Source organism: Mesoplodon densirostris, chromosome 8 (assembly GCF_025265405.1).
Source record: "Mesoplodon densirostris isolate mMesDen1 chromosome 8, mMesDen1 primary haplotype, whole genome shotgun sequence".
In the NCBI taxonomy this organism is placed as follows: domain Eukaryota; kingdom Metazoa; phylum Chordata; class Mammalia; order Artiodactyla; family Ziphiidae; genus Mesoplodon; species Mesoplodon densirostris.
In genome coordinates, this window is record NC_082668.1 from 4,656,415 (window position 1) to 4,680,898 (window position 24,484).

Genomic DNA, 24,484 nt, shown 5'->3' on the forward strand with positions numbered 1-24,484 from the left:
TTCTCCCAGGAATTCCCCAACACTTCTGTCATGGTGCACTCCGTCCTTAAGTTCAACCAGACACACAGCTCTCCATGTTTCTCCCTTTCCTATATTTCCAAGATTATCTAAGATGGGAGGAGTTAAAACTTGAAAGCAGATTACAAACTGTGCTTCTGCATCCTTGAAGTTGTCAAGGTCAGACGAGGGGTATACAGTCTGCTTTGCTCTATCAGGTTGATTTTAACTTTTAACTCTCAGAAGGCAAACTTTCCACCTTACAATATTTTGCCTGATGGGTGCTGCACTGTCTCCCCCAGTCAATGGCAGAGATATCCATAATTAGCTGGATTACTCTTAAAAAGTCATGACCCTGGTGGTCTGGGCTCAGCATGGTGTCTTGATTATGGGAACACCCTCCAGCAACCCCAGATGATTTCAAAGCAGTTGTCTTTCTTTCTTTATCCAATTCCCACATACGTCATAGCTGCTCCCAGGCCTTTTCTCCGAAAATCCTCCAAATATTCCTGGTCCCTGCCTTAGCCCTTGTACCTTTTTCCTTCCCTCCCATGCCTTCCCCATCTTTTTTCACAAGGCTGCTTCTGGAAAAAAGAGCAACATAGAAAAGAAGGAAGAGGAAGAAACGGATGAAGAGAGTGAAGAATTGGACCCAGTGGGGGTTTGAACGAGAAGCATGGCCACATAGTTCTAATGAGCACAGTTAAACTGCTCGCATTTGCATCTTAACTCTGCTACTTAGCAGCTGTGTGACCGCCAGGAGATTGCTTCACTAGTCAGTTTCCCCATCTGCCAAATAGTAATAATGATAGCCCCTGCCTCGTAGGATTGTTGAGAGAAAGAGAGTTTACATGTGCAATATCTTTAAAAGAGGACCTATGTAATAAGTACCCAATATATAGTATATAGTATATATAGTATACAGTATACAGTATGTAGTATACTATATTCTCAGTACATCAAGAGTACCTGGCATATATGAGGGCTCGAAAAGTGTTTATTGGAGGGGAGGAAAAAATTAGGAATTTGGGATCAGCAGATACATTCTACTATATATAAAATAAACAACAGGGACCTACTGTATAGCACAGGAAACTATATGCAATATCTTGTAATAACCTATAATGGAAAAGAATCTGAAAAAGAATAGATATAGATACAGATGCAGATATAGATATGTATAAATGAATCACTGTGCTGTACACCTGAAACACTGTAAATCAACTATACTTCAATAAAAAAGTAATAAAAATAAATAATTAAATTAAATCCTGCTTCAAAAATGTGTTTATTGAGTGAAACTCATTTATTTGTTATTTTGTCTTTGATGGTTATACTAATGGAAAATGTCCACATCTCCATCTGTATAACTTCATCCTTGTGCCATCATAAATCATGCCCCTAACAGGAAGAAAAAAAAAAGGCAAGAGTTGTAAAGGGCTTTTATCACATCTAGCTAGTGCCCACATGCCATCACGTTGTTTCAAGCCTTCAAGGACACAAAGGAAATGAAAGTGGCCCCTGTTTTCTGGGTGCATGAATTGCTGCCCATAAAGACCATGTAACAATGCCCCTTCACAAAGCAGTTCCCCACAGCCCAGCAGGTTGATGGGTGAGCCTTCCCGCCACACATATGTCTTGGTTGAAATTGTCAAGCCTGAAAAGCTATGAGGAACCCCTTAAAAAGGAATTTAGAAAAATCTTCCACCAAGTTGAAAAGCTTCTGACCCCAGGGAGACACATCTGTGTTGCTGAAGCTGGGAACTGGGAGAGTCAGACTACAGGAACGGGAGAGAGGAGAGAACAGACAGAGGTGGATGGAAACACCACAGCCAGGAAGGGAGCCCCGGGCCAGCCCCGAGCTGATAGGGTCCACAGCTGGGTTGGATGGTGAGGTTTGAGCCAAGAGCACTTGGGGGCTGACCTACAGGGAACCCATGTGTTGAAGGAGCAGCTCTCCAGGACTTCAGGATCTAACAGGGGCCTTTCAGGCTCCAAGAAGCAGCCAGTCTCAGAAGTGGACCCACTTCACAGCGGAATTATGCCACAGTCACTTTGAGTTAACCTGGATATGCCCAGTGTTTGTCCCTGACTGAGGTCACAATGGGGTCTGCGTATCTGGGACTGACCATTTCTCCCAGACCATGACCCTCCATTGGCAACGGACTCACTGGTTTTCGTCCTAACACAGGGCTGAGACTAAATTAGACCCACACTGTATTCATGTATTCATCAGGCATTGTTATCTTGCTGCAAAATAGTTCAAGACCAAGAGTAGTGACAGAGAAAAAGTTCCAAGGCTGGTGGTCTCTGAAGGCGTGCTATCAGGCTCTGCACAGCTATACCAAACTCATTGGATGCCTACTGCATGATGCAGAAGAATTCTAGCTAATGTTTATGCTTTTCTATGAGGATCTGTTACCAGTCCTCATCTAAACACATTTGTAAACATAACTCGATGTAAATCACATATAATATATCACTGAAAATCTGTGAAATCTGTGAATTATGGTACCCTCTGATGAGCATGAACAATGAAGCGACCTTTATCTGATTCAGAGAAAGCCAGGATCCCTCTGCTATTGATTGCTTAAATATATTCTGCACCTTCAAGGACAGTCAGTGAAGGAGAAAGTCAAATACAAGATTTCCAAGAAGTTAAGGGGGAAATATTGACACTACGTCCCTTCCTCCTCAAATGATTGTTCAGCCAGTGGGGGACTGAGGCAGTGTGGGCAGGAGGGGGTCCCATGAACTAATCAAAAAAGGAAAGACAAAGAAATAGAGATCAGAAGATTTCACGTTGAAATAAAGAAACGCGTGTTGCCTTAAATATAATTTGTGTTAGTTACGTTTCAATTCCTAATTTATACATAGCAGGGTTGATAAAGAATTACATTATAACAAAATTAGCCAGAATAATTAGCATAGTATATGTGCTACTGATTAAACACCCAGCAGATAGCTTGGTAATTAAGATCAGGGAGTGCCATATTTTGAGGCTTTGTCATCTTATTATCTGCCTAACAAGTGCTTCATCTTTAGCTCCCTTCTGATTTGAAGTTTGATAGCAATCTCTAATAATTCTCAGTTTATATCTTTAAATTACCTTACCCAAGTTTCGATCATTTTCCTGTGGTCACTACCCTCCCTCTCTTTGTATTGACACAAATGTGCTGGTGTCAAATTTCTTTCTAAACGTAAGGCATCTGATGCTACAAAGCATTTGTGCTTGGAAATTCAGGTTCAAAATCTCTTTCAAAACCCATCATTCTTTGGCTGAAAGAAAGAACCAGAGGCCAACCACACGCTCTGCAAGTTAGTCAAACGTCTGAATACAGATCTATAGAGTTCATACCTCCTTTCTAGGCAGAGCCCCATTGCCAGCAATTCCAAGAATGTCTCCATCAGGGTCCAACAGCAGCCCCTCAAGTGGTCCTGGCTGCTTGCTCACGGATGACCCTAGCCCATGATGCCACTGCTCCATATTCGGGGAGTCTTGGGTCAGCTGCTGTCCTTGCAACACACAGTGAGATTTTGTCATGGAAGGCAAGAGTTCAACTACCAAAGGACAGAAAGCTTGGGGGCTGACTCACATTCTTTTCACAGGCAGAGCTATGTCTGCTGCCATCTCTTTAGACTGAAACCAGAATGTGTCCATGATTTTAAAGGCAGAGTGAACACACCTACATCAACCAGGAATACTTTTAGCTGCAAGTCACAGAAAACACATGAATAGTACTTAAGGAATAAAGACAAGGAGTCTGGCAGTTGGCGGCCTGGAGCTGGGGCAAAGGTTCAGAAATGTCATCAAGGAACCATCCGTCTCATCCCCTCTTTCTGTCCCACTCACCTGAGTATGCTGAGCCTTCATTTCATGTCCATCACCTCATGGCTGTAAGTTGGCTGCCACAGCTCCACACATTATGTCCATGTTCAAGGAAAGAAGAAAGGGAAAGGGAAAAAGTGCCAGCCACTACTTCCCCTTTCAATCAGGAGAGCAAAGAAATTCCAGATGCACCAGAGCAGACCATGCCTGCCCTCACTGGCCAGAACTGGGTTGCAAGGGAGGATAATTCGTAGAGTAGCTAGCAAGGAGATTAGGGCGGAAGTTACTGACTTAGATAAATATGATTCATCACCAGGGGCCAGGCACATTGTCACAACAAAGAAAACCCAGGGTCTCTTAGGTAAGGGGAAGGAGAACAAATATTAGGTAGTAACTTCAGGGCTGGCTCCTCAAAAGCAGATGCAGACATGTCGGGAAAAGCATCAGTGTATGGATCAGAAGCTGCAAAATCATGCAGAGGAGCTGAGAGGAGAGGGGTGTATTATTCAGGGTTCTCCAGAGAAACAGAACCAAGAGGATGTGTGTGCATATATATATATTCTTAAAATAAAGGTATAAATGATTTATTTTAAGAAATCAACTCATGCAGTTGTCACAACCAGCAAGTCCAAAACCTGCAGTGTAGGCCAGCAGGCTGGAGACCCAGGAAGAATTGCAGTTCTAGTTCAAAGGCCGTCTGCTGGCAGTATTCCATCTTGCTTGGGGACATCAGTCTTTGTTCTATGAAGGCCTTCCACTGATTGGATGAGGCCCACCCACATTATGGAGGGTCATCAGCTTTCCTCAAAGTCCACCAAATTAAACATCATCATCTCATTAAAAACAAAAACAAAAAACTTCACAGGAGCATCCAGAATATATTTGACCAAGTATCTGGGCAGTGTGGCCCAGCCAGATTCACACATAAAATTAACCATCACACAGGGAGACAAGACAAAGTAAGAAAGGGAAGAGGTAGCAAGACTGGGACACACGGTGAAGAGGGCTCTATAAAAGCTATGTGATATACATACACATATATGTATAACTGAATCACTTTGCTGTACACCAGAATATAACACACTATAAATCAACTATACTTCAATTTAAAATTTATTTTTAATTTTTCAAATTTTAAACTTAAAAAAAATAAAGCTATGTGAGGAAAGAGGAGAGATGTCATTGAAGGACACAAACTTGCACCCATCAGGTAAATAAGTCCTGGAGATCTAATGCACAGTATAGTGTCTACAGGCAACAATATTGTATTATGAACATCAAACTTTCTAAGACACGAAGAAAACTTAATTATCCCCACCACAAAAAAAAAAGAAGTCATAATTCTGCAACATGATAGAGGTGTTAGCTAACAGTACAATGGCAATCATGTTACAATATATAAATGCATCAAATCAACATGACGTACACCTCAAACTTACACAGTGTTATATGTTCAATGTATTTCAATTTTAATAATCCAAAAATTAATTTTTAAGCTAAATGGCATAGCCTGGGCCCCTCAGGTCATTACAGCATACAGGTGCTGCTGGAGCAGCTGTGTTTTGTGCCCAGGTTCAGGTGGGGAGATACAGGACCACTAGAGACAGAGGTTATGGAAAAAAAGTCCACTACCCCACAGGAATGCACAGAAACCAACATCAGTGCTTTGCACTTCCACGGGGCATGGAATTGGGTGCTTTAAGCCAAAGTTAGCAGTCTTAAGAAGAACAGAGGCTGCTGCTAATACTTCGGTTACTTTTTGGGTTCACTTATGTGATGCTTTTGTCTTCTCGAGACCAGCCAGTCCATCCTGAATTTGGAAACCAAAGATTTCCCTGCATTCTCAATTTCAAGGCATGTCCAATTTATAGTTAACCAGACTCTCTTTTTAGATGAAGTGAAGGAGGAATACGTGGTGTAGAACGTTACAGTATGTTCCTTTCAACAGAACAGAGGTTGCAAGCCCAGGCTCCGGAAAAGGATTTTAAAGTTTCAGGACACAGTCACACTTTGATAAAAGAAGATGTTGATCAGCAGTACCGACAAGAGATTTTTTTAAAAAAAACGCTGTCCCCTCGGCTTCTCCCACTCACAAACAGGTCTACTGCCCCCGTCTCTAGAATGATCCTTAAGTGAGGCCTTGGGGAGATTAATTCCCATCTCCCTGTGAGGAAGGGGGTGGGGAGGACAGCTGGCGGGCGGCCGTTCCCAGGGCTGTAACTGGAGCCACGTTTCTTCTATTTATAGACACGCCCGCAGCCCTCTCCGCCCAGCTGCTGACTTTGGACTCAGTTAGGAAGAAGAGCAGTTTGGTCAACACACAAACGACATCACAATGTCCATCTCTGATTGCCTTCCCGATTACCCGGTCAACTCGAATTTCGTAAATAGATTGAAGTCAGCCCTGGAAGCCAGGGATGAGGTGAGAGTGAGGGATTTGATCTGCACTGAAGTTCGGCACGTGGACGCCCTGATAGAACTGGCCAACGACGACTGGATGAAGGACCCCTCGGCCCAGCTGCCCCCCGGGGTGCTCCTAGGTAACTGCGATGAATCCGCTGCTTCCCCATCGTGTGCACGGGGTCGGGGTGGGGAACATTCGGGGGTGGAAGGGCAAATGGTTGAAAAAGGCGAATGATACGTGCCCAGCTGTATGATTCTTATTTATATACATACGCACATGCTGCATTTACTGTATATATACATGTACCTATTATATATCCATATATGGATACATAGTATATGTCATAGTATATATATATCATAGCATATACATATACACATATTTACTGTATTTACTATACAGTACATAGTAAATTTATATATATACTATGTAAATATATACACAGTAAATATGTATATATATCCTATGATATATAGATCTATACTATGATATATACTATATGTCTATATATATACACATACACACACATATATATACACACAGTATGTTACATAGGCAACAATTAAAGTACAATACAAAAAATTTAAAAAGAGAAAAATTAAACCGTGGCACCACCATCCCGGCCCAGCACCTCTTTTCATTTCTCCACTTTTCTCCAAGCTAGTCTATTTGCATGTGTAAATTTCCTCTACTTATAACCGTGTGGTAGATAATAGGTTTGCGTTCTGTTCTGTTGAGTTAATACACCTAAAGTACTTACCATATTGCTACATGTCTCCTTAATTTCAATCACCTATTGAGGTGATTAACGACAAAATACTTAAACCAAATGCCTACAAGAGGGGGCTATGTGTTTACATTTTTACTGCTATCAGTAATGCTATAATTAGTGTCTTTATTAGCATTCATATACTTTTTTCTTATTCAGGGTTCTGTCCTTAGGATAAATTCTTAGGAGCTGTATTACTGGGACAAGGATAACAAATTTTCCAAATTGTTTTCTGAAAGGATTTCTATTCCTCCTGTAGTGAGTGTGTGTCACGTCACACCCTGAACATTATGGGTGGTTAATATTCATATTTAAATCTCCAATTTAGTAAGTGTGCTCTGGTCATTCTCCACTGCCTGCTCGCCCATCCTTTTATGTTTGTTTTTAGACATCTTTATTGGAATATAATTGCTTTACAATGTTGTGTTAGTTTCTGCTGTATAACAAAGTGAATCAGTTATACATATACATATGTCCCCCTATCACCTCCCTCTTGCGTCTCCCTCCCACCCTCCCTATCCCACCCCTCTAGGTGGTCACAAAGCACAGAGCTGATCTCCCTGTGCTATGCAGCTGCTTCCCACTAGCCATCCATTTTACATTTGGTAGTGTGTATATGTCCATGCCTCTCTCTCACTTCTTCCCAGCTTCCCCTTCCCCCCATCGTTTCTTTACTGCTCAGAACCAAGTCTTATCTGTAGGGTTTGGGTTTTCTTTGTAGACCTTTTTACGTGTGGATCCTTGTCTAGTCAGGTCCTTGGGCAATATCTCCTCATTTCTTCATACCTTTTTGGTCATTTTGTAGGTCTCCTTCACATAACATGTATATAATCCCGTCGTCATATTTGCTGAAAATGATTTCCCTGACCAGAGCTTAACTTTTCATTGCATCGTGCTAATTCTAGCTTGTCAGATGTGCCCTCCACAACGTTAGTCTTGACTCCTAAGGAATGTTCAGGGCTCCCCTCCCCCCACTAGACAGACTCCTTCCCAACACATGTGAGTGCATGCACACACGTGTTCCATTGCACACACAAGGCACAAACACACACGTGCACAAACACATGCTCACACATCCAGGAAGGACACCAAAAGGGAACGTGCCTGGGACATCGGTGCGGGCGAGTGGAGCTTTAATGTGATGATGGGACAGTTCAGGGACTGGGACTTCTAAGGGGGTGACCACCCCTCTAGTCCCCCGTGATGTGGGTGCACGCCCAGCGCTGCCTCTCACTGGTGGTGTAAACAAGCTGCAGAAGGCTTTAGGGAGAAACCAGCTCCTGCTTCTTCTTTTCCTTGGTTTTCCTAATATCTGGGGCCCCCATCAGGGTGACGGCCCAGGAGGCATGAGCCCAGAGAGCACCACACCTCTCTTCAGACCTTAGCCCTGCCTGGATGGGCGGGGGTCCTCACCAAGACAGCACCTGGTACACGCAACAATCCAGGAGCCTGCCCTGGGGTGCAGAGGGGACTTTGAAATCCTAAACTGCGCTTTGGCCAGGAGTGTTGAACTCTACATTTTGCATGTGCACTCCAGACCCACCCTGCCCCCTGCCCCCTGCCCAGTGCCTGCCCATGAGGTGCTCTTACGAACCACATCATCCTGGCCCATGCTCTCTGACCCCCACTGGGTGTAGCTAACACAAGGTGCTGCAAGGAGCGGGGAGCGGAGGGTATTTGCTCTGGGGACCCCTCCCTGCCAGATCATCGCTGTGATTTGGCTTCACCATTGGGCTGAAGGCTCAGCTCCTGGGTGGCACCTCCTACCTCCCTCCTTGCCCCTTCAGACACAGGGAGGGGGGCTCCCACGGTGGTCCTGGGGACCCCAGCTGGCTCCCCTAGCCCTCCCCGCCTTTGCTACGCCCTGGAGTTGCGCCGTCTGCTTTCTGCTGGGATTCTGACTGGAGCAAGTGCCCGCTTATCACAGCCCCTTTTACAGACCCTTCCCAGCAGGTTGGGGATTTGTGTATTTGGAGCCCCTGAGTTAAAATATCATTTCTTGTCCTTTAACAACAGCCCTAATCTGTTCTTTAGATTCATTTATTAAATAGCATAAGTGTTTTCACAGTAGGACATGTCATCAGTGCTACACATTAATATAAATTACAGGTAACATCTTACTATTTTAAATGAACTACGTGAAAAGCTAATGATGTGATAGTATTTTTCTTTCAGTATTAATAACATATTTTTTATTAATCCAAGATAAAAATCTAGTCTTTCCAACAAAAAATAAAATATCATTTCTTTTCACATTACTAATTGCCCTGCACCATCTTTACTGTCCCCACCACTTTACTAAACACTTGAAACCAGTGAAATCTGTGTTAAGAGTGTCCCGTTCCCTCCCACGAAGAACCTGTATGTTCTAAATCACATCCGTATCTACTTCTCCCTGTCGAATGGTGCAATTCAGAAGGGCAAGAACAGGTCAATGCTGCTGACATCTTGTCAGGACTTGGGCTTGTTCGGGTTGTTTTTGTTTCAGGATGATGGTAACTGAATGATTAAGCCTGTGACCTTAGGGCACATACTGTTACCAATGATTTTATTGCGGGAGAAGCAGGCTGGGCTTGAAACAGGGGTAGAGATGCAGCACGCTCACACCTGCATTTGGGGGGCGCCTCTCTGGCTAACGTGAGAGTAGGATTTGAAGGAAACAAGAAAGGTTAGGAAACAAGATCTAGTTAGGAGGTGATTGAAAGCAGTCACCCAAGTGAGAGATGACAGGGTCTAAACCAAGAGAGTGGGGTAGACACAGAGATAAAGGCGAGAAATGACAAAGCTGAGAAATGCTGGGAAGGGGTTGGGGGTGAGTGGAGGACGGTGCCACCAATCCAGACAGAAATCAGGGGGCTCTGTGATTGTGACAGTGTCTGCGCCTTTGCTGTGAGCCTGGCAGTAACGAGGGGAGACTAGAAACAGGAATAACACACAGGACCGCCTCCCAGGAGTTCAGAGTCCAGCCTGTGTCATCACAGGTAGGCTATCAGGTGCCTCAAGTAGCCTTGGAGTGAGACGCTCCAGAGGGAAGCTTGGACTCTGCCACCAATGAGCTGTGTGGCCTCAGGGAAGTCACTTTCCCCTCTCTGAGCCAGTGCCTTTACTTATTAACTAGTTCATGAGATTCCATTAGTGATTCCCAAGCAGAGGTCCCTGAGCAAAGCTCCACGGGAGAGGTCCCTGGAGAACCACGCTGTCAGAGAATACGCAAGGGCAGGTTAAAGGCTCGCTATGGCTTCACCACCACCAGGGGGTCGGGTGGTTTGCAGATGCGCCTTGGGCAATGCTGGCTCAGATCACTGTTGACGTCCCTTCCATCTCCAGGCTTCTCTGAGGCCATGATCCCAAAGTCTCACTGTCTCAGCCTAAAATGGAGCGAGGCTTCCTTTTTCCTGAGTATGAGAGTGAATGGGCTCTTTCTCGAGGGGTAATTGTGAGTCATGGGGGAACAGCCCTGAGAGGAGCAAGAGCTGTTTGCGTTCAGACATACACGTGGGGTCTTTAGAATGCGTGCAGAGGGGTCAGAACTTGTAGCAGCCCCTTGAAGGGAAGCCCACATTGGGAATGGATACTGGAATTTCAGTCCTCCTGAGGAGGAGGGTGAAGATGACAGGATGATGATGACCAAGGAGACCGGGCCGGGCCCGCCGAGGGGCAGAGGCTGCAGGTGCCCACCCCGGCCAGGAGGAGGCAAAGCCGAAGGTCAGGCTAGAAAGGCTTTTCCGGGAAAGGGGAGGAAAAGTTGTCCATCCCAAGGACAACGCTTGTTCAAAGAACGCTGAGCATTGTTCACAAGATGACAATTTGCAAAAATAAGAAGAAGAAAAGTAACAATTCTTTCTGCTTGTCAACATAAATATACAAGGACCTTGCTTCTCTCAGCGAGATCCCCGTGCTTGTGTGAGCTTATTACTCCCCCAAATAGAGCAGAAAAAATAAGTATTATTTATTTCTGTGCAGCCATGTCACATCACAATAAAGGCATAGGGAAAAGAGGTACCAGCCAAGAAAATGGCAGGAATGACTTGCTCTGGAGAACCCCTCAGGTATACACCGGTCGCCTTAAGGAGGGCAGAGGGCAAAGGAACTTAAAAGTTCAGCCCCAGCAGATAATGGGTCAAAGTGCAGAAGGTACCCTCCCTGCCTGGCCACGAGGCGGAAGAGTGGTCCTCAATCAGGATTCCCCTAAAGACGCAACTCACTTGTGCCTTTGTGAAGCCACCTGCTCTCCTGCAAACGAGGCCTGGGACTGGGGCACAGCAATCTCTTTCATTCTCTCCCTGTGTGTGTGTGTGTGTGTGTGTGTGTGTGTGTAATGAGGGGAACAGAGCTGAGGCCCCAGCTCATCCACAATCTGCTCCCCCATCTTTCCCACCTACCCCCTCCCAACAAAAACCTTCCTGCCAGGAAGGTTATGCCCAAATCCCAGGGCGTGTCAGGACCTCCCCTGACTCCTCGGTTCACCTAGGCCATGCCCTCCTTCCAGACCCCACACAAGAGGGCCCCCCTGCACACCCGACCCACAGACCCACAACCACTTCCCTCCACAAGAGCACAAAGCCCTCAGTCTCCATCAGTTTCCAAAACACACAGCCTCGCTGGGCTAATTTTTTTGCTTGTTTTTTTGTTTGTTTTTGCGGTACGTGGGTCTCTCACTGTTGTGGCCTCTCGCGTCGCAGAGCACAGGCTCTGGACACGCAGGCTCAGCGGCCATGGATCACGGGCCCAGCCACTCTGCGGCATGTGGGATCTTCCCGGACCGGGGCACGAACCCATGTTCCCCGCGTCGGCAGGCGGACTCTCAACCACTGCGCCACCAGGGAAGCCCCCTCACTGGGCTAATTTTTATACCCACTGAATATTTCATTCTCAAATATGGCCTCATCGAGATCAAGACCCTTGCCTGGTATCCGGAGCCTGGCTCAGGGTCTTAGCCCTGATAAGGGCTCAAACTCTGGGTGCCCTGGCTGCATGGGTTGGCCAAGCTCTTTTGCTAACATTCCCCCCAGGTGGACACAGACTGCGTTTCCACAGACATGACTCGGATGAGTCTTTCTGAAAAGAAAGATTCAATTCTACTTTCTGCTAAAGGCAAGTCTCTATTGTTGAATATTAGCAAGAGTGGCATTATTCATCCCCTCCTCTTCACAATGCCTGTCAGCCCACTAACCAGTGAGCACCCAGCAAGGGAGAAAGGATGGAGGGGGAAGGGTGGGGGGGTTGGCGAGACCCCGCTTGCCCCCCAAATGCATCAACTGTACAATTTGGTAACTGGCGTAATCAAACTACTTAAGAAACAACTGATTACTAATTGCTATTATTAAGGATGTCAGCATTCCATGATCTGGCTGCTGATATCTTATATACAAGTCAAGATGCTACTTGAATTCTTGATTGAAATAGAAAACCAGAGGCATTGTGGTGTGTTTGGGGTAGTGGTATTTAAGCATCTGGAAGCAAGTTAAAGAAATACTAATTGGGTTTTTATTAAGAGATCTCACCCAGCAGCAAGTATAGGTGGGGAACGAGTGTGGGTGATCGTGGGATGGACATAGATAGACCCAGTGGGTCCGTTGGCAGAATTTAACCGTTCATTCAACCAGCTTGATGCTGAGCACGCTGTGCCATCCAAGGTGCACCTACTCCCTTCGTCCCTGTGTGCGGAGGGGAACATCGCCCACGGAAAACCCAACAGCTGAATGTCGGTTAAGTAAGCACAACCCCTGCCTTGGAGCACTCACATTTGAACCAACGACAAGTGTGTGTACGTTGCTGGTGTAATGGATACAGCAAAAGATTAACGGTGAGGTGACCCTGGCTCTCCCACAGACCGAGTGGTCTTGAACCTTGAACCTGTGTGGTCAGTCCATCTCTATGAACCCTAATTTCCTCATTTAAAAATATGGGGGCTTCCCTGGTGGCACAGCGGTTGAGGGTCCGCCTGCCAATGCGGGGGACGCGGGTTCGTGCCCCGGTCCGCGAGGATCCCACGTGCCACGGAGCAGCTGGGCCCGTGAGCCATGGCTGCTGAGCTTGCACGTCCGGAGCCTGTGCTCCACAATGGGAGAGGCCACAACAGTGAGAGGCCTGCGTACTGCAAAAAAAAAATAAAATAAAAAAATAAAAATATGGGATCAGTGGGGTCATCTCTCAGCGTGTTTCCAAAAGGGATGAACTAGGGTTGTAAGAACAACGACTTGTGTTTATGGAGATTAACAAAACCCCGTTGCCACAACACCTTCAGGTGTCGTGCACCCTGGCAGAGGCCTGTGTAGACTGGGTCCCAACCTCAAAGGAACGACTGGCTCCAGGCCAGATGGGCAGGGAGGGTATCGCCTGGTGGGAGGCTGGTTTCCGAGCTCGAATCACCAAAGACCAGCCGCCTTGCACAGGGCCAGCCTTGTTCTGATTGTTAGGAGACTAAGTCCACAGACCAGAGCTTGTTAGCACTGGAGTCAACCGCAAGTCGGGGCGAAGATGGAGGAATCACATGCAGTGAGCACTTCTCTTAGGTATGCGTTTCCCAAGGGCTATTGTCTTTCCCACTTTCCCGGCTGAGGAAAATGAGGCTCAGAGAGGGTGAGTTCCACACCTCAGATGCCACAGCCGGAGGAGGTAGAAATCCAGAGCTCTTCCTGGTACTCCTTAATGCCTGTCATTGTCCTATGGCTGCATTTTACAGATGGGGACACCAAGGCTCACATGTGTTCCCTTACTGGGCAACAGCCAGTTAGGAGCAGCACACAAACCGGGTATGTTTTCTGACTTGTAGTCAAGGGTTCTTGACACATACCCACCCAGAGACGTGTGGCAGGAAGATCCATGAAAAATGTCCCCACTGAGGCTGTGACAACCGCTCGACTTTACCTCAGACACACACACACACACACACACAACGTCAATAGCATGGAGTCCATCGCTTCAAATCATTCAAATAAGAGTATTAAGAAAAAACATGGATGAATGAATGGGGCACTCGGCTGCAGAATAAAAACAAAAATGGGGAGCAGGAGGTCGGTGATGACAGGGAAGGATGGGGAGGCAAGAGCTCTGCCGTCTCGGCTGCAGCCCTGATCAGAGCATGTGGGGGCAGGGAGACCCTGCTCGAAGCAAAATGAAATTAAACCTTTCTAAGTACTTATAAATCAGCACCTAATGACACCATCCCACCACCAGCCGGAGCATTGCTCTTATTACTTTGATTCACAAGCCAGGAAAAGATCCGGAATTATGCACAAATTATTGTCCCATCTTCTTAATTAACGCTGATTGCAAAAATCTTGCTAAAGTCCTTGCTAACAGACTCAATTATGCACTGCCTGAATTGATTCACCCAGATCAAGTGGAGTTTATTAGAAATACACTTTCCTACAATAACATCAGATTATCTTTGAATATAGTTAAATTATTCAGGAATAAAATGGCTCCAGCAGCAGCCCTTGTTTTAGCTTCAGAAAAATATCTCCCACCACCTAGAATGAAGTTATTCCTTTGCTTTCTGCCAGACACACACCCTAGGCTCTTTTTCCCCAGGAGCAGGTTGAATTGCTGTGGTGAGATGAGATATATGCCTTCGAGCTAATGGTCCAGCTTCAAAGCATATGGACAGGAAGAAAAATCCAACAGGGTCAAGTCTCAGCTCCCCCAGTATGAACCGTCACTGCCTGAGGAACACAGTGAAATTGCAATTAGGCTAAATCAGGATATTTTCAGAATCAAAATTGAGAAACAGGCTAATAAAGACATAATGTATGCTGATGACATACTTCTATTAGCATCGCTCCCCAGCACACCGGAGAGTTTCAAAAGAACAAAAAGAAATGAGGATAAGAGGGAAGAGGCTTTTCTACCTTTCAAGGATGACGGTGGTTCCTGCAATGGTGCACTCTGCTGAGGATAAACATTCCAAAGAAACGAATTGGAAATGGCAAATGCACTACCTATAGCCTGGTACCAAATACCAAATTCAACAGCTGGATATTGAACAGGGTCTGGGCTTGTCCTAATCACCACATCCTGGCACATAGTAGGTGTGTAATAAATATTAACAGACCAAATAACATATGGAGGACACAAAATCTCCTCGGTTGGCCCTTGAAAGACGAACGTGTTCTTGACAGGCTGGGATGGAAAGGAAGTTATTCCAAACTGAGGGAGCAAAGGGAGCAGATGTGGAGCACACAGTCTGCACTCAGGGAAGTAGGACCTGGCTGGAAATAGGGTGTGTTAGTCAGGGGAGAGGGAGGAATACCTGGGCAAGCACTTTGAGACTGTACTGTATTGTGTGAGGCCACAAATCCTAGACATAGGCATTTACACTTATATGCAAAGGCAGTGAGAAGCCACTCAGCAATGGAATGAGATCATCTAATTTGGAAAAAAAATGAAAAACTCCTACATATGTAGGAAGGATAGAGGTGGAGAGACTGGTGCCAGGAGTCATGGCTAGCTGCACACACCCACTCCCCCTCCTCCTTTACCAATAAAGTCCCTATGACAACACCATGTGCCCAGCTGGAGAAAAAACAACATTTCCCCACCTCCCCTGAGGCCAGGGCTGGCCTTGTTCAAGTCAATAATGGACTGAACAGCAGATCAAAGATGACGGGAGAAAGAGTCAGTGAATTTGAAAACAGATCAATAGAGAGTATCCAGCCTGAAGAACAGAAAGTAAAACGATTGAAAATAAAATGAACAGGGACTGTGGGACAATATAGAAGTTCTGACACATTCAACTAATGTCCAAGAAAGAGGATGGAGCAGAAAAAATATTTAAAGAAATAATTACCAAACATTTCCCAAATTGGATGAAAGATATAAACTTACAGATTCAAGAAGTTTAGCAAACCCAAAGCAGGATAGGCAACACAGGAGACAAATGTGTGCCTGGTATCTGGACACTCTGTTGGCTGCTGTTCAGTCAAAGTTGCCTTGAAAATAAAGAGCACGTTTCATTGCAGTGAAGGGAGGGGAAAAGGTATGCAGAGAAAAAGACGCAATAACAGTTTCCTATTTGGGGGTGCATGTAACTCTCCTTTTCACAAGCCTGCAGTCGTTCCCTACTGCCTACAGCAAAGGTCGGCAAACTATGACCCTAGGGCCGGCTACCTGTTTTTATAAATAAAGTTTTACTGGAACAGGGCCCTGCTCATTCATTTACAGTGTCCATAGCTGCTGTCATGCTACAATGGCAGAGCTGAGTAGTTGCCACAAAGACCATATAACGTACAAAACGTAAAATATCTATCTGGCACTTTACAAAAAGGCTTGGCAACCCCTGTCCAACAATGTACAGTTCCAATTTCATAGCAGGTGTCCAAGAGTCCAAAAGATGTGCTGTGAACTAACCCACCCCACCATCTCTCCCACATCCTTCACCCACCCTGTACTCCTGGGACTCTGATCAATAAAGATGCTACTCATAGCTCAGTGGGGAGTAGGGGTTGCTCTGCAAAGTGTTTGCCATGAAAATTGACAGTAAACATTTAGAGACGTTGACAGAAATTTGACAATTATTATAATACCCACGTGTGTGATTACTGGACTTGTAATTATGCCCTTTTTTCCATTTTATTCTTTCTTGTAATTAATTGTATTTTGGAAGAGAATCACTCTGTGACAAATTGGGACCAAAAAAAAAAAAATCCTTTGTCCTTCACCTGATGTGGTTGAGAAAGCCTGGTCCGAACCAGGCCTCAGTGACACCCCCAAGCCCTCTCTCTCCTCTTGGCCTTGGGGCAGGCCATCTCTGATCTCCTGTCTTCACGTGCCCACCCATCCTTCCAGGTGGCCCAGGAGCCTCGGGGTTCACAGTTGGGTGCCGTTTGCCTTGCAGGGTATTTGCTGGGGATGCACACCTTCGAGGGGGAGGGGAGAAAGAGGGATTGACCAGTGACCCAGGCCCCGCCATGCCTCGGCCAGCCCCAAGGGGAGCTTTGGAGCTTGATCCACGTATCACGGTTTTCCCACATGGGGTCACAGTGGCAGGACCTGTCTACCGGTACCCATCAGTCACTGGATCTGTCACTTCGAGAAGCGTATTCTGCAGTGAGACGCCTCTCGACCCAGAAGGAGCAGACAGCGGGGGCAACAAGTCCTCCCTAACAGTGGGGTCTGGGCAGCACACCTCTGTGTCCACCAAAGGTCTTGGGCTGCTGTGCACCTTGGCTCTGATCCCTCAGACCCACTCTCTGCGGCTTGCATCCTCCCCAGATCCCCGCTCTGCCTGCCTGATCGCTGCCTGGTCTCCCGAGCACCCACCTTCCAGACTGCACCCTGGGTCCCACCAACACAGCCCTGAGGCCAGGGACGCCTGCCTGCCTCTTGCTCAGCCCAGAATAATGGGACACTCATCCCCCACCACAGGCCAAGAGGAGGAGACATACACCCTCAGGGGTCAGGAGCCATCTTTTCCTTCAGTTCCCTGTGTGCTTAGCTCAGATGCCACCTTCGGAGAAAGCCTGTCCCACCCCTACTTCCTGTCACTCTGATACCTTACCTGATGCGTTCTCACCTTCACACCTGGAACCCTATCGATCAGTGACCTCACTCCACTTGTCAGCTAGCAACTGCCTTGCCTGTCTCTCCCACAAAGTGTAACCCTCTTTAAAGGCAAGGATTTCTACTCTGAATCTCCATAGCCCTCTAGTACCTGAAAAATACCCCTTATGTGTACACTCCATACAGAATAATTCCAAATGTATAGAAATTTACCCTTCCACCTGCAAACTCTGAAAATATCAGTTTCACTAAACACCTCCAAAACTTGATTTTTTAAAAACCTTTCACAATTGGATAGGCAAAAAAGATGTCTTCTTTTAACTTGCATTTCTAATGAGTAAAAATGGATGTTGTGTATATGTTTAGTGGTCATTTCTATTTCTTATCATGCCCTTTTCCTATTTTTCTGTTGGAAATTCAAAGTTCTCATTCTTTGCAAACCGAAACATAAGGACAATGAACTTTAAATGCATCAGACATCACTGGGCTCGCTGTGCTCAGTGCAGACTTGCAAAGTAACCAAAGGACTCCACCAGAAGCACCCCCCCTCCTCAACTACAGGACCAGTAAACTTCTCATTTCTAGAAGGGAAGTAAAGGATGATAGGGCATAACCATCGGACCAAACCAACTTCAGGAGAGAAGTATTTTGCTCCCTGTGTGAGATTCATAAAAAACAATCAGTCTGAACAGGCAATTTGTCTCAAGAGGCAGGAGCTGCAATTTTATCATGTAATTAAATCCCCATGACAGTTGTAAAGAAACTTCATCACTTTATCAGGGAGAACTTCAATAAGATGCTTTCCAGCTCCATCACCAGAGTCTATAAGTGTCCTTCCAGGGCTGTTTACTCGTGGCTGTGCCTGCCGAGGTCCGGGCTGCCCCATCTCCCGCTCAGCCACAGAGGATGGCAGTGCTCAAGGGCACCTTTGCTTATGAGCTCCCGGAAAAGCCCTCCTGGGCCCTGATGAAAGCAGCACTTGACCTTTGGATGAGATGGCATTCGTAATGAGAAGTGACCGTGTTGCTTTGCAGGATCTGCACCAGGCTGGGTAGCGCTGTCAGGAAAATAAGTTAGCAAGGTGTTTTCCCAAGTATTGTACTCTTCCACATGATGGGAATGAGATTTCTCAATAATGTGAAATGAGTACAGACAATTTAATTCATTATTAATAGATACACTTGATCTGAGGAAGTAAAATGTTTTAATGTTTTGTTAAATGAGGTGTGCTGTGCTAACATTGTTATTTGGAGAGAAGGTTAGGATACGTTAATATTTTGGGATGTTAATGTCTGTGTGACTGACTCTGGTGAATGGGTGGGTGGGTGTGTCCTGGGCTCTTAAAAGCAGAGCCTTACATGCCGGTTCAGCTTATTATTTTTAAAAAATGTTTTAATTTTTTTGTGTGAATTGCTTCTTTCACTTATGTAGTATTTTCTTTTTTTTATTGAAGTATAGTTGATTTACAATGTTGTGTTAGTTTCAGGTGTACAGCACAGTGATTCAGTTATACATGTATATATATATTCTTTTTCAGATTCTTTTCCCATATAGGTTATTACAAAATATTGAGTATACATAGTTCCCTGTGCTATACAGTAGGTCCTTAGTGTTTATCAATTTTGTATGTAATAGTGTATATATGTTAAGATTAAATTCCTCATTTATCCCTCACCCCACCTTTCCCCTTTGGTAACCGTAAGTTTGAAAAACTGTTGTAATTTTAAAAAGCTACAGGGAGTAGGGATGAAGGAGGAGTGGGCTTTAGAAATTAAATAAGGAGAGTGAGGGTCAAAAAAGGTGTGAAAGTAAATCCGCGGTAAGACCTGGGGCCAGTGCCGGGCGGTGGGAACGTTGAATTTAGTCTGTCGGATTTAGTCCATGGCCATTTACAGAAACAATTCGGGTAGGAAGCAGAATATTGATCTGGATAACAGGATGCATTAGTTTGTTTGAGAAAGTAATCAGAATCTCATCATGTCCCCAAGGGGAATGACTTCCTGCCCTAGTGCACCCATTTACTTGGACGCCTGACCCCAGAAGGAAGCTAGACATTTGCCCAATGGCCTAGGAAAGAATCCACACAGTTGCCCTTTCCCAAAAGCACAAGGAAACTCTACCTCGTGGCCCAAACACATGGGCAGTCACGGCCCTGCATAACCAGCCTGACCCTGTGACAAACACACCAGCCCCACATTTCAGGCCCTGCTGGATTGTTCCAAAGAACATCACCAGAGCACATCCTCAGATGCTTCTGAGGAAAAGGAAATCATTCAATTCAATGGCAAGATGCAAAGATCCTGATATCACATGAAAATAATAATTACCATTTGAACATTACCAATTGTATATCTCATTATCATTTGAAGGTGGATTTTTTTTTTTTTTTTTTGCAAAAATTCCCTCTTGTTAGCTACCAACGCTACAAGACTTGGTATGGATAACCAGTTTTTGTGTCTCCCATGGGCAAAACATTATGCTTATAAGTCCCCAAAATATTCTTTACAAAAGTATATTCAGGACTTGAGGACACGGGAAGGGGGAAGGGTAAGCTGGGACGAAGTGAGAGAGTGGCATGGACATATGTACACTACCAAATGTAAAATAGATAGCTAGTGGGAAGCAGCCTCATAGCACAGGGAGATCAGCTCGGTGCTTTGTGACCACCTAGAGGGGTGGGACGGGGCGTGGGTGGGAGGGAGACGCAAGAGGGAGGGGATATGGGGATATATGTATATGTATAACTGATTCACTTTGTTATACAGCAGCAACTAACACACCATTGTAAAGCAATTATACTCCAATAAAGATGTTTAAAAAAAAAAGTATATTCACATCTAGTGGACTACCTAGCAAGCTAGATAGAGAGATTTAGTCTGTTCACTGAATCATCCAGATAAAAGTTGGGTATCCTCTTCTGCTTGCATTTTGTCTTCTCCAAAGTTCACTTCACATTCTGCAATAAAAGGCCTCAGCAATTAAATTTCTTTACAAATGAGGTTCCTCCATCAAATAGGTACCATCTGAAACTTCATCTGAAACACTAAAAGTATTAAACATATTGATGTGGAGAAAATTTTATTCATCAGAACCCCTCTCTTTCAAGAAGGGCACTGTATTTGTTCAGAAGAATTTCCTTGACCAGCTCCCTGAAGCTGAAGCTGAAACTAGCAAGGCCTGAGAATGTGTGGAGCCGCACTGAAAGGGAGAACAGGGAGGAAGATTTCAGCGTTTTCACCAGAGAGAGGGGAAGCAGAGATGGAGGAGATTCGTGGGACAAGCCTGTACAAACTGCGATAGACCCCTTCACATCCTCAGTATACTTACCAAACTCGCTAAGTAATATTGTTGGTTGGCTAACTTGACAGCAAACCAACCAACCAAAAAAAAAAAAAATTAAATGAGCTAACTTTGTGCCACAGGCAGGACAGAACACACACATTCGAGCAGACACAGAAGTGGGGAAACATGAGGAGGCAAAGCACAGGGGTGTTCAGGGTTCCAGGGAGGACTCGGGGTTACACAAAACCAAGGGTCCCAGTGAGTAAGGGAACTCAAACTGGCACAAGTTACTCTATACAGGCATGCTTTGCGGGTTTTAAAATAATGTCAAATAATTTGCTGCCCTTAGGCCACCTAAAGTTAGGTATAAACATCACCACATCCATAGCACGGCTACCTCTGAGCTTAAAAACAAGAAAGAGAAAATTCGGGGCTTCCCTGGTGGCGCAGTGGTTGGGAGTCTGCCTGTCAATGTAGGGGACACGGGTTCAAGCCCTGGTCTGGGAAGATCCCACGCGCCTCAGAGCAATGAAGCCCGTGCACCACAACTACTGAGCCTGCGCTCTAGAGCTCTCGAGCCACAACTACTGAGCCCAAGTGCCTAGAGCCCATGCTCCGCAACAAGAGAAGCCACCACAATGAGAAGCCTGTGCACCACAACAAAAAGGAGACTCCTCTCGCCACAACTAGAGAAAGGCCCACGTGCAGCAACGAAGACCCAGCGCTGCCATAAATAAATAAATAAATAAATAAATAAAATTTTTAAAAAAGAAAGAGAAACCTCTAGTGCCAGAAACGAGGGGACCCACGGCAGTGAGTGGCAATTTCAACCAAGTGATTCACGAGGACAACAGGATCCTATGGACCTGGGATGTTGGTTTCACCCACCAATCTGATACCCACTTGTCCACATGTTCACTCAAATCATCAGTAAGCATATTATACAGTATCAGGCTGGAAACAGATTCTGGTCTTCCCTTGTGAGCAATGGTTCTCAACCTTGGCTGCGTGTTAGAAGCACCTGGAAAGTTTCTAACCATCCTGATGCCCACGCTGTCCCCTCCAGCCCATTACATCAGAATCTCTCAGGCTGGGATCCAGGCATCAATGTTTTTAAAGCTCCTCAGTGATTCCACTCTAGAGCCACTGCTTTATAGGCACCATGTATATTATTTCTCCAGTTCAAGCTTTTTAGCAATATTTTCCTAAACAAAGACCCATATTTTTCCATCTTCTCTAAAAGGTTTTCAACCTTCGATTACAGGTTGAAATATTCATACCTATGCCTACATCTCCTTGCATATTAATGAGATAACCATGACACAAAAGAGAATTCTGTGAGTCCACCCTCACTTCTTCCTAGTAACCCACAGAGCTCCAAGTGCCCCCACTTCCTTTTCTACATATTCCCAACCAATCCTTTTCATGATCCATTTAGTCACCTTGCCCAGAACTGATGTCAATTCAGACTTGAAGAATCAAGTTCTTTTCCTATTTGAAAATAAAACTAGTCTTCTGGTCCTTCTTCTGTTTTATCTCAGTTTCTCAAAGATTTTGACAATTGCGGAGCAACTTCATACACAAATTCACCCTTGGAAGAAACTGAGTTTTCATATGAACTGAAGTAGGCAGAGAAGATAAGACTTGAGTTACATCTTGAAGGCTATGCATTGCCTTTTAAACAAGCTGAGAAGGATGAGGATGATAAAAATTAGATACAAATGGCTTGATCCAAGCAAGGTGTTGATGGGCAGAATTGGTGTGCAGCAGGAAAGGAGGAGCCCAACCAAGAGAGCTGGGTGAGCAAACAGTGTTACTCACGTAACTAAAGGACATCGTTCAGCTGGTGGGAAGGAAGATAAAGAACTCCTGTGTGTTGGGGTCCTATGGTCACTGCTTTTTTCCGTGTGATCTTTTTTTTATTGAGTTATGATTAACACACAATATTACATTAGTTTCAGGTGTATAACAGTGATTCGGTATCTTTATACATTATGAAATGTTCACCACAATAAGACCAGTTACCATGTGTCACCATAAAAAGTTGTTACAATATTATTGACTATATTCCCTGTGTGTATTATTACATTCCCTTGATGTATTTATCATTTAGCTGGAAGTTTGTACCTCTTAGTCTCCCTTAGCTATTTTACCTGTCCCCTCAACCTCTCTCCCCTTTGGCAACCACCAGCTTATTCTCTGTATCTATGAGGCTGTTTCTGTTTTGTTTTGTTTTGTTTTTGGATTCCACATGTAAGTGAGATATTACAATATGTGTCTTTCTCTGTCTGACTTCTTTCACTTGGCATAATAGCCTCCAGGCCATCCAAGTTGCCACAAATAGCAAGATTTCATTCTTTTTATGGCTGACTAATATTCCATTGTTTATACATACCACATCTTCTTTATCCATTCATCTCTGGATGAACACTTAAGTTCCTTCCATATCTTGACTGTTGTAAATAGTGCAGCAACGAACATAGAGGTACATATATCTTTTCTAATTAATGTGTTTTTTTTTCCTTCAGATAAATACCTAGAAGTGGAATTGCTGGATCATATGGTAGTTCTATTTTTAGCTCCATACAGTTTTCCACAGTGGCTGCACCAGTTTACATTCCCACCAGCAGTGCACGAGGGTTCCCTTTTCTCCATGTACTCATTAACATTTGTTATTTGTGACCATTTTTGGTGATAGCCATTCTCACAAGTGTGAGGTGGTATCTCATGGTGGTTTTGATTTGAATTTCCCTGATGATTAATGATGTTGAGCATCTTTTCATGTGTCTGTTGGCCATCAGTATGTCTTCTTTGGAAAAATACCTGTTCAGGTCCCCTGCCCATATTTTAATTGGATTTTTGTTTTCTTGATATTGAGTTGTATGCATTTTTAATATATTTTGGATGTTAACTTCTTGCCAGACATATCATTGGCAAATATCTTCTTCCATTTAGTAGGTTGCCTTTTTGTTTTGTTGATGGTTTTTTTCACTGTGCAAAAGTTTTGTAGTTTGAATTGGTCCCATTTGTTTGTTTTTGCTTTTGTTACCCTTGCCTTAGGAGACATACCCAAAAAAAATATTGCTAAGACTGATGTCAGAGAGGTTACTGCCTATGTCTTCTTTTAGAAGTTTTATGGCTTCAAGTCATATTTAAGTCTTTAATCAATTTTGAGTTTATTTTTGCATATGGTGTAAGAGAGTGGTCCAGTTTCATTCTTCTCCATGTAGCTGTCCAGTTTTCCCAACATCATATATTGAAGAGATGTTTCTCCATCATATATTCTTTCATCCTTTGTTGTAGATTCATTGACCATATGTGTTTGTTTCTGGGGTCTCTATTCTGTTCCACTGATCTATGTGTCTATTTTTGTGCCAGTACCATACTGTTTTAATTAGTATAGTTTTTGTAGTATAGTTTCAAGTCTGAGAGTGTGATATCTCCAGCTTTGTTCTCCTTCCTCAAGATTGCTTTGGCAGTTTGAGGTCTTTTGTGGTTCCATACAAATTTTAAGATTATTTTTTCTAGTTCTGTGGAAAATGTCATTGTTATTTTCATGTGGTTTGCATTGAATCTATAGATTGCTTTGGGTAGTAGAACATTTCAATGATATTGATTCTTTTAATCCATGAGCACCAAATGTCTCTCCATTTGTTTGTGTAACCTTCAATTTCTTTCCTCAATGCCTTACAGTTTTCTG

The 24,484-nt window shown here is 44.6% G+C and overlaps 1 protein-coding gene across 1 annotated transcript in view; it reads left to right on the plus strand.

Annotated features, from left to right (window-relative positions):
* The first annotated feature begins 6,161 nt into the window (after positions 1 to 6,161).
* Positions 6,162 to 24,484, plus strand: part of ASB18 (ankyrin repeat and SOCS box containing 18) — a 62,909-nt gene continuing 44,586 nt past the window's right edge. The window contains exon 1 of the mRNA XM_060107396.1: positions 6,162 to 6,366. Coding sequence (XP_059963379.1) covers positions 6,162 to 6,366 — 205 coding nt within the window. The remainder of the gene's footprint in view (positions 6,367 to 24,484) is intronic.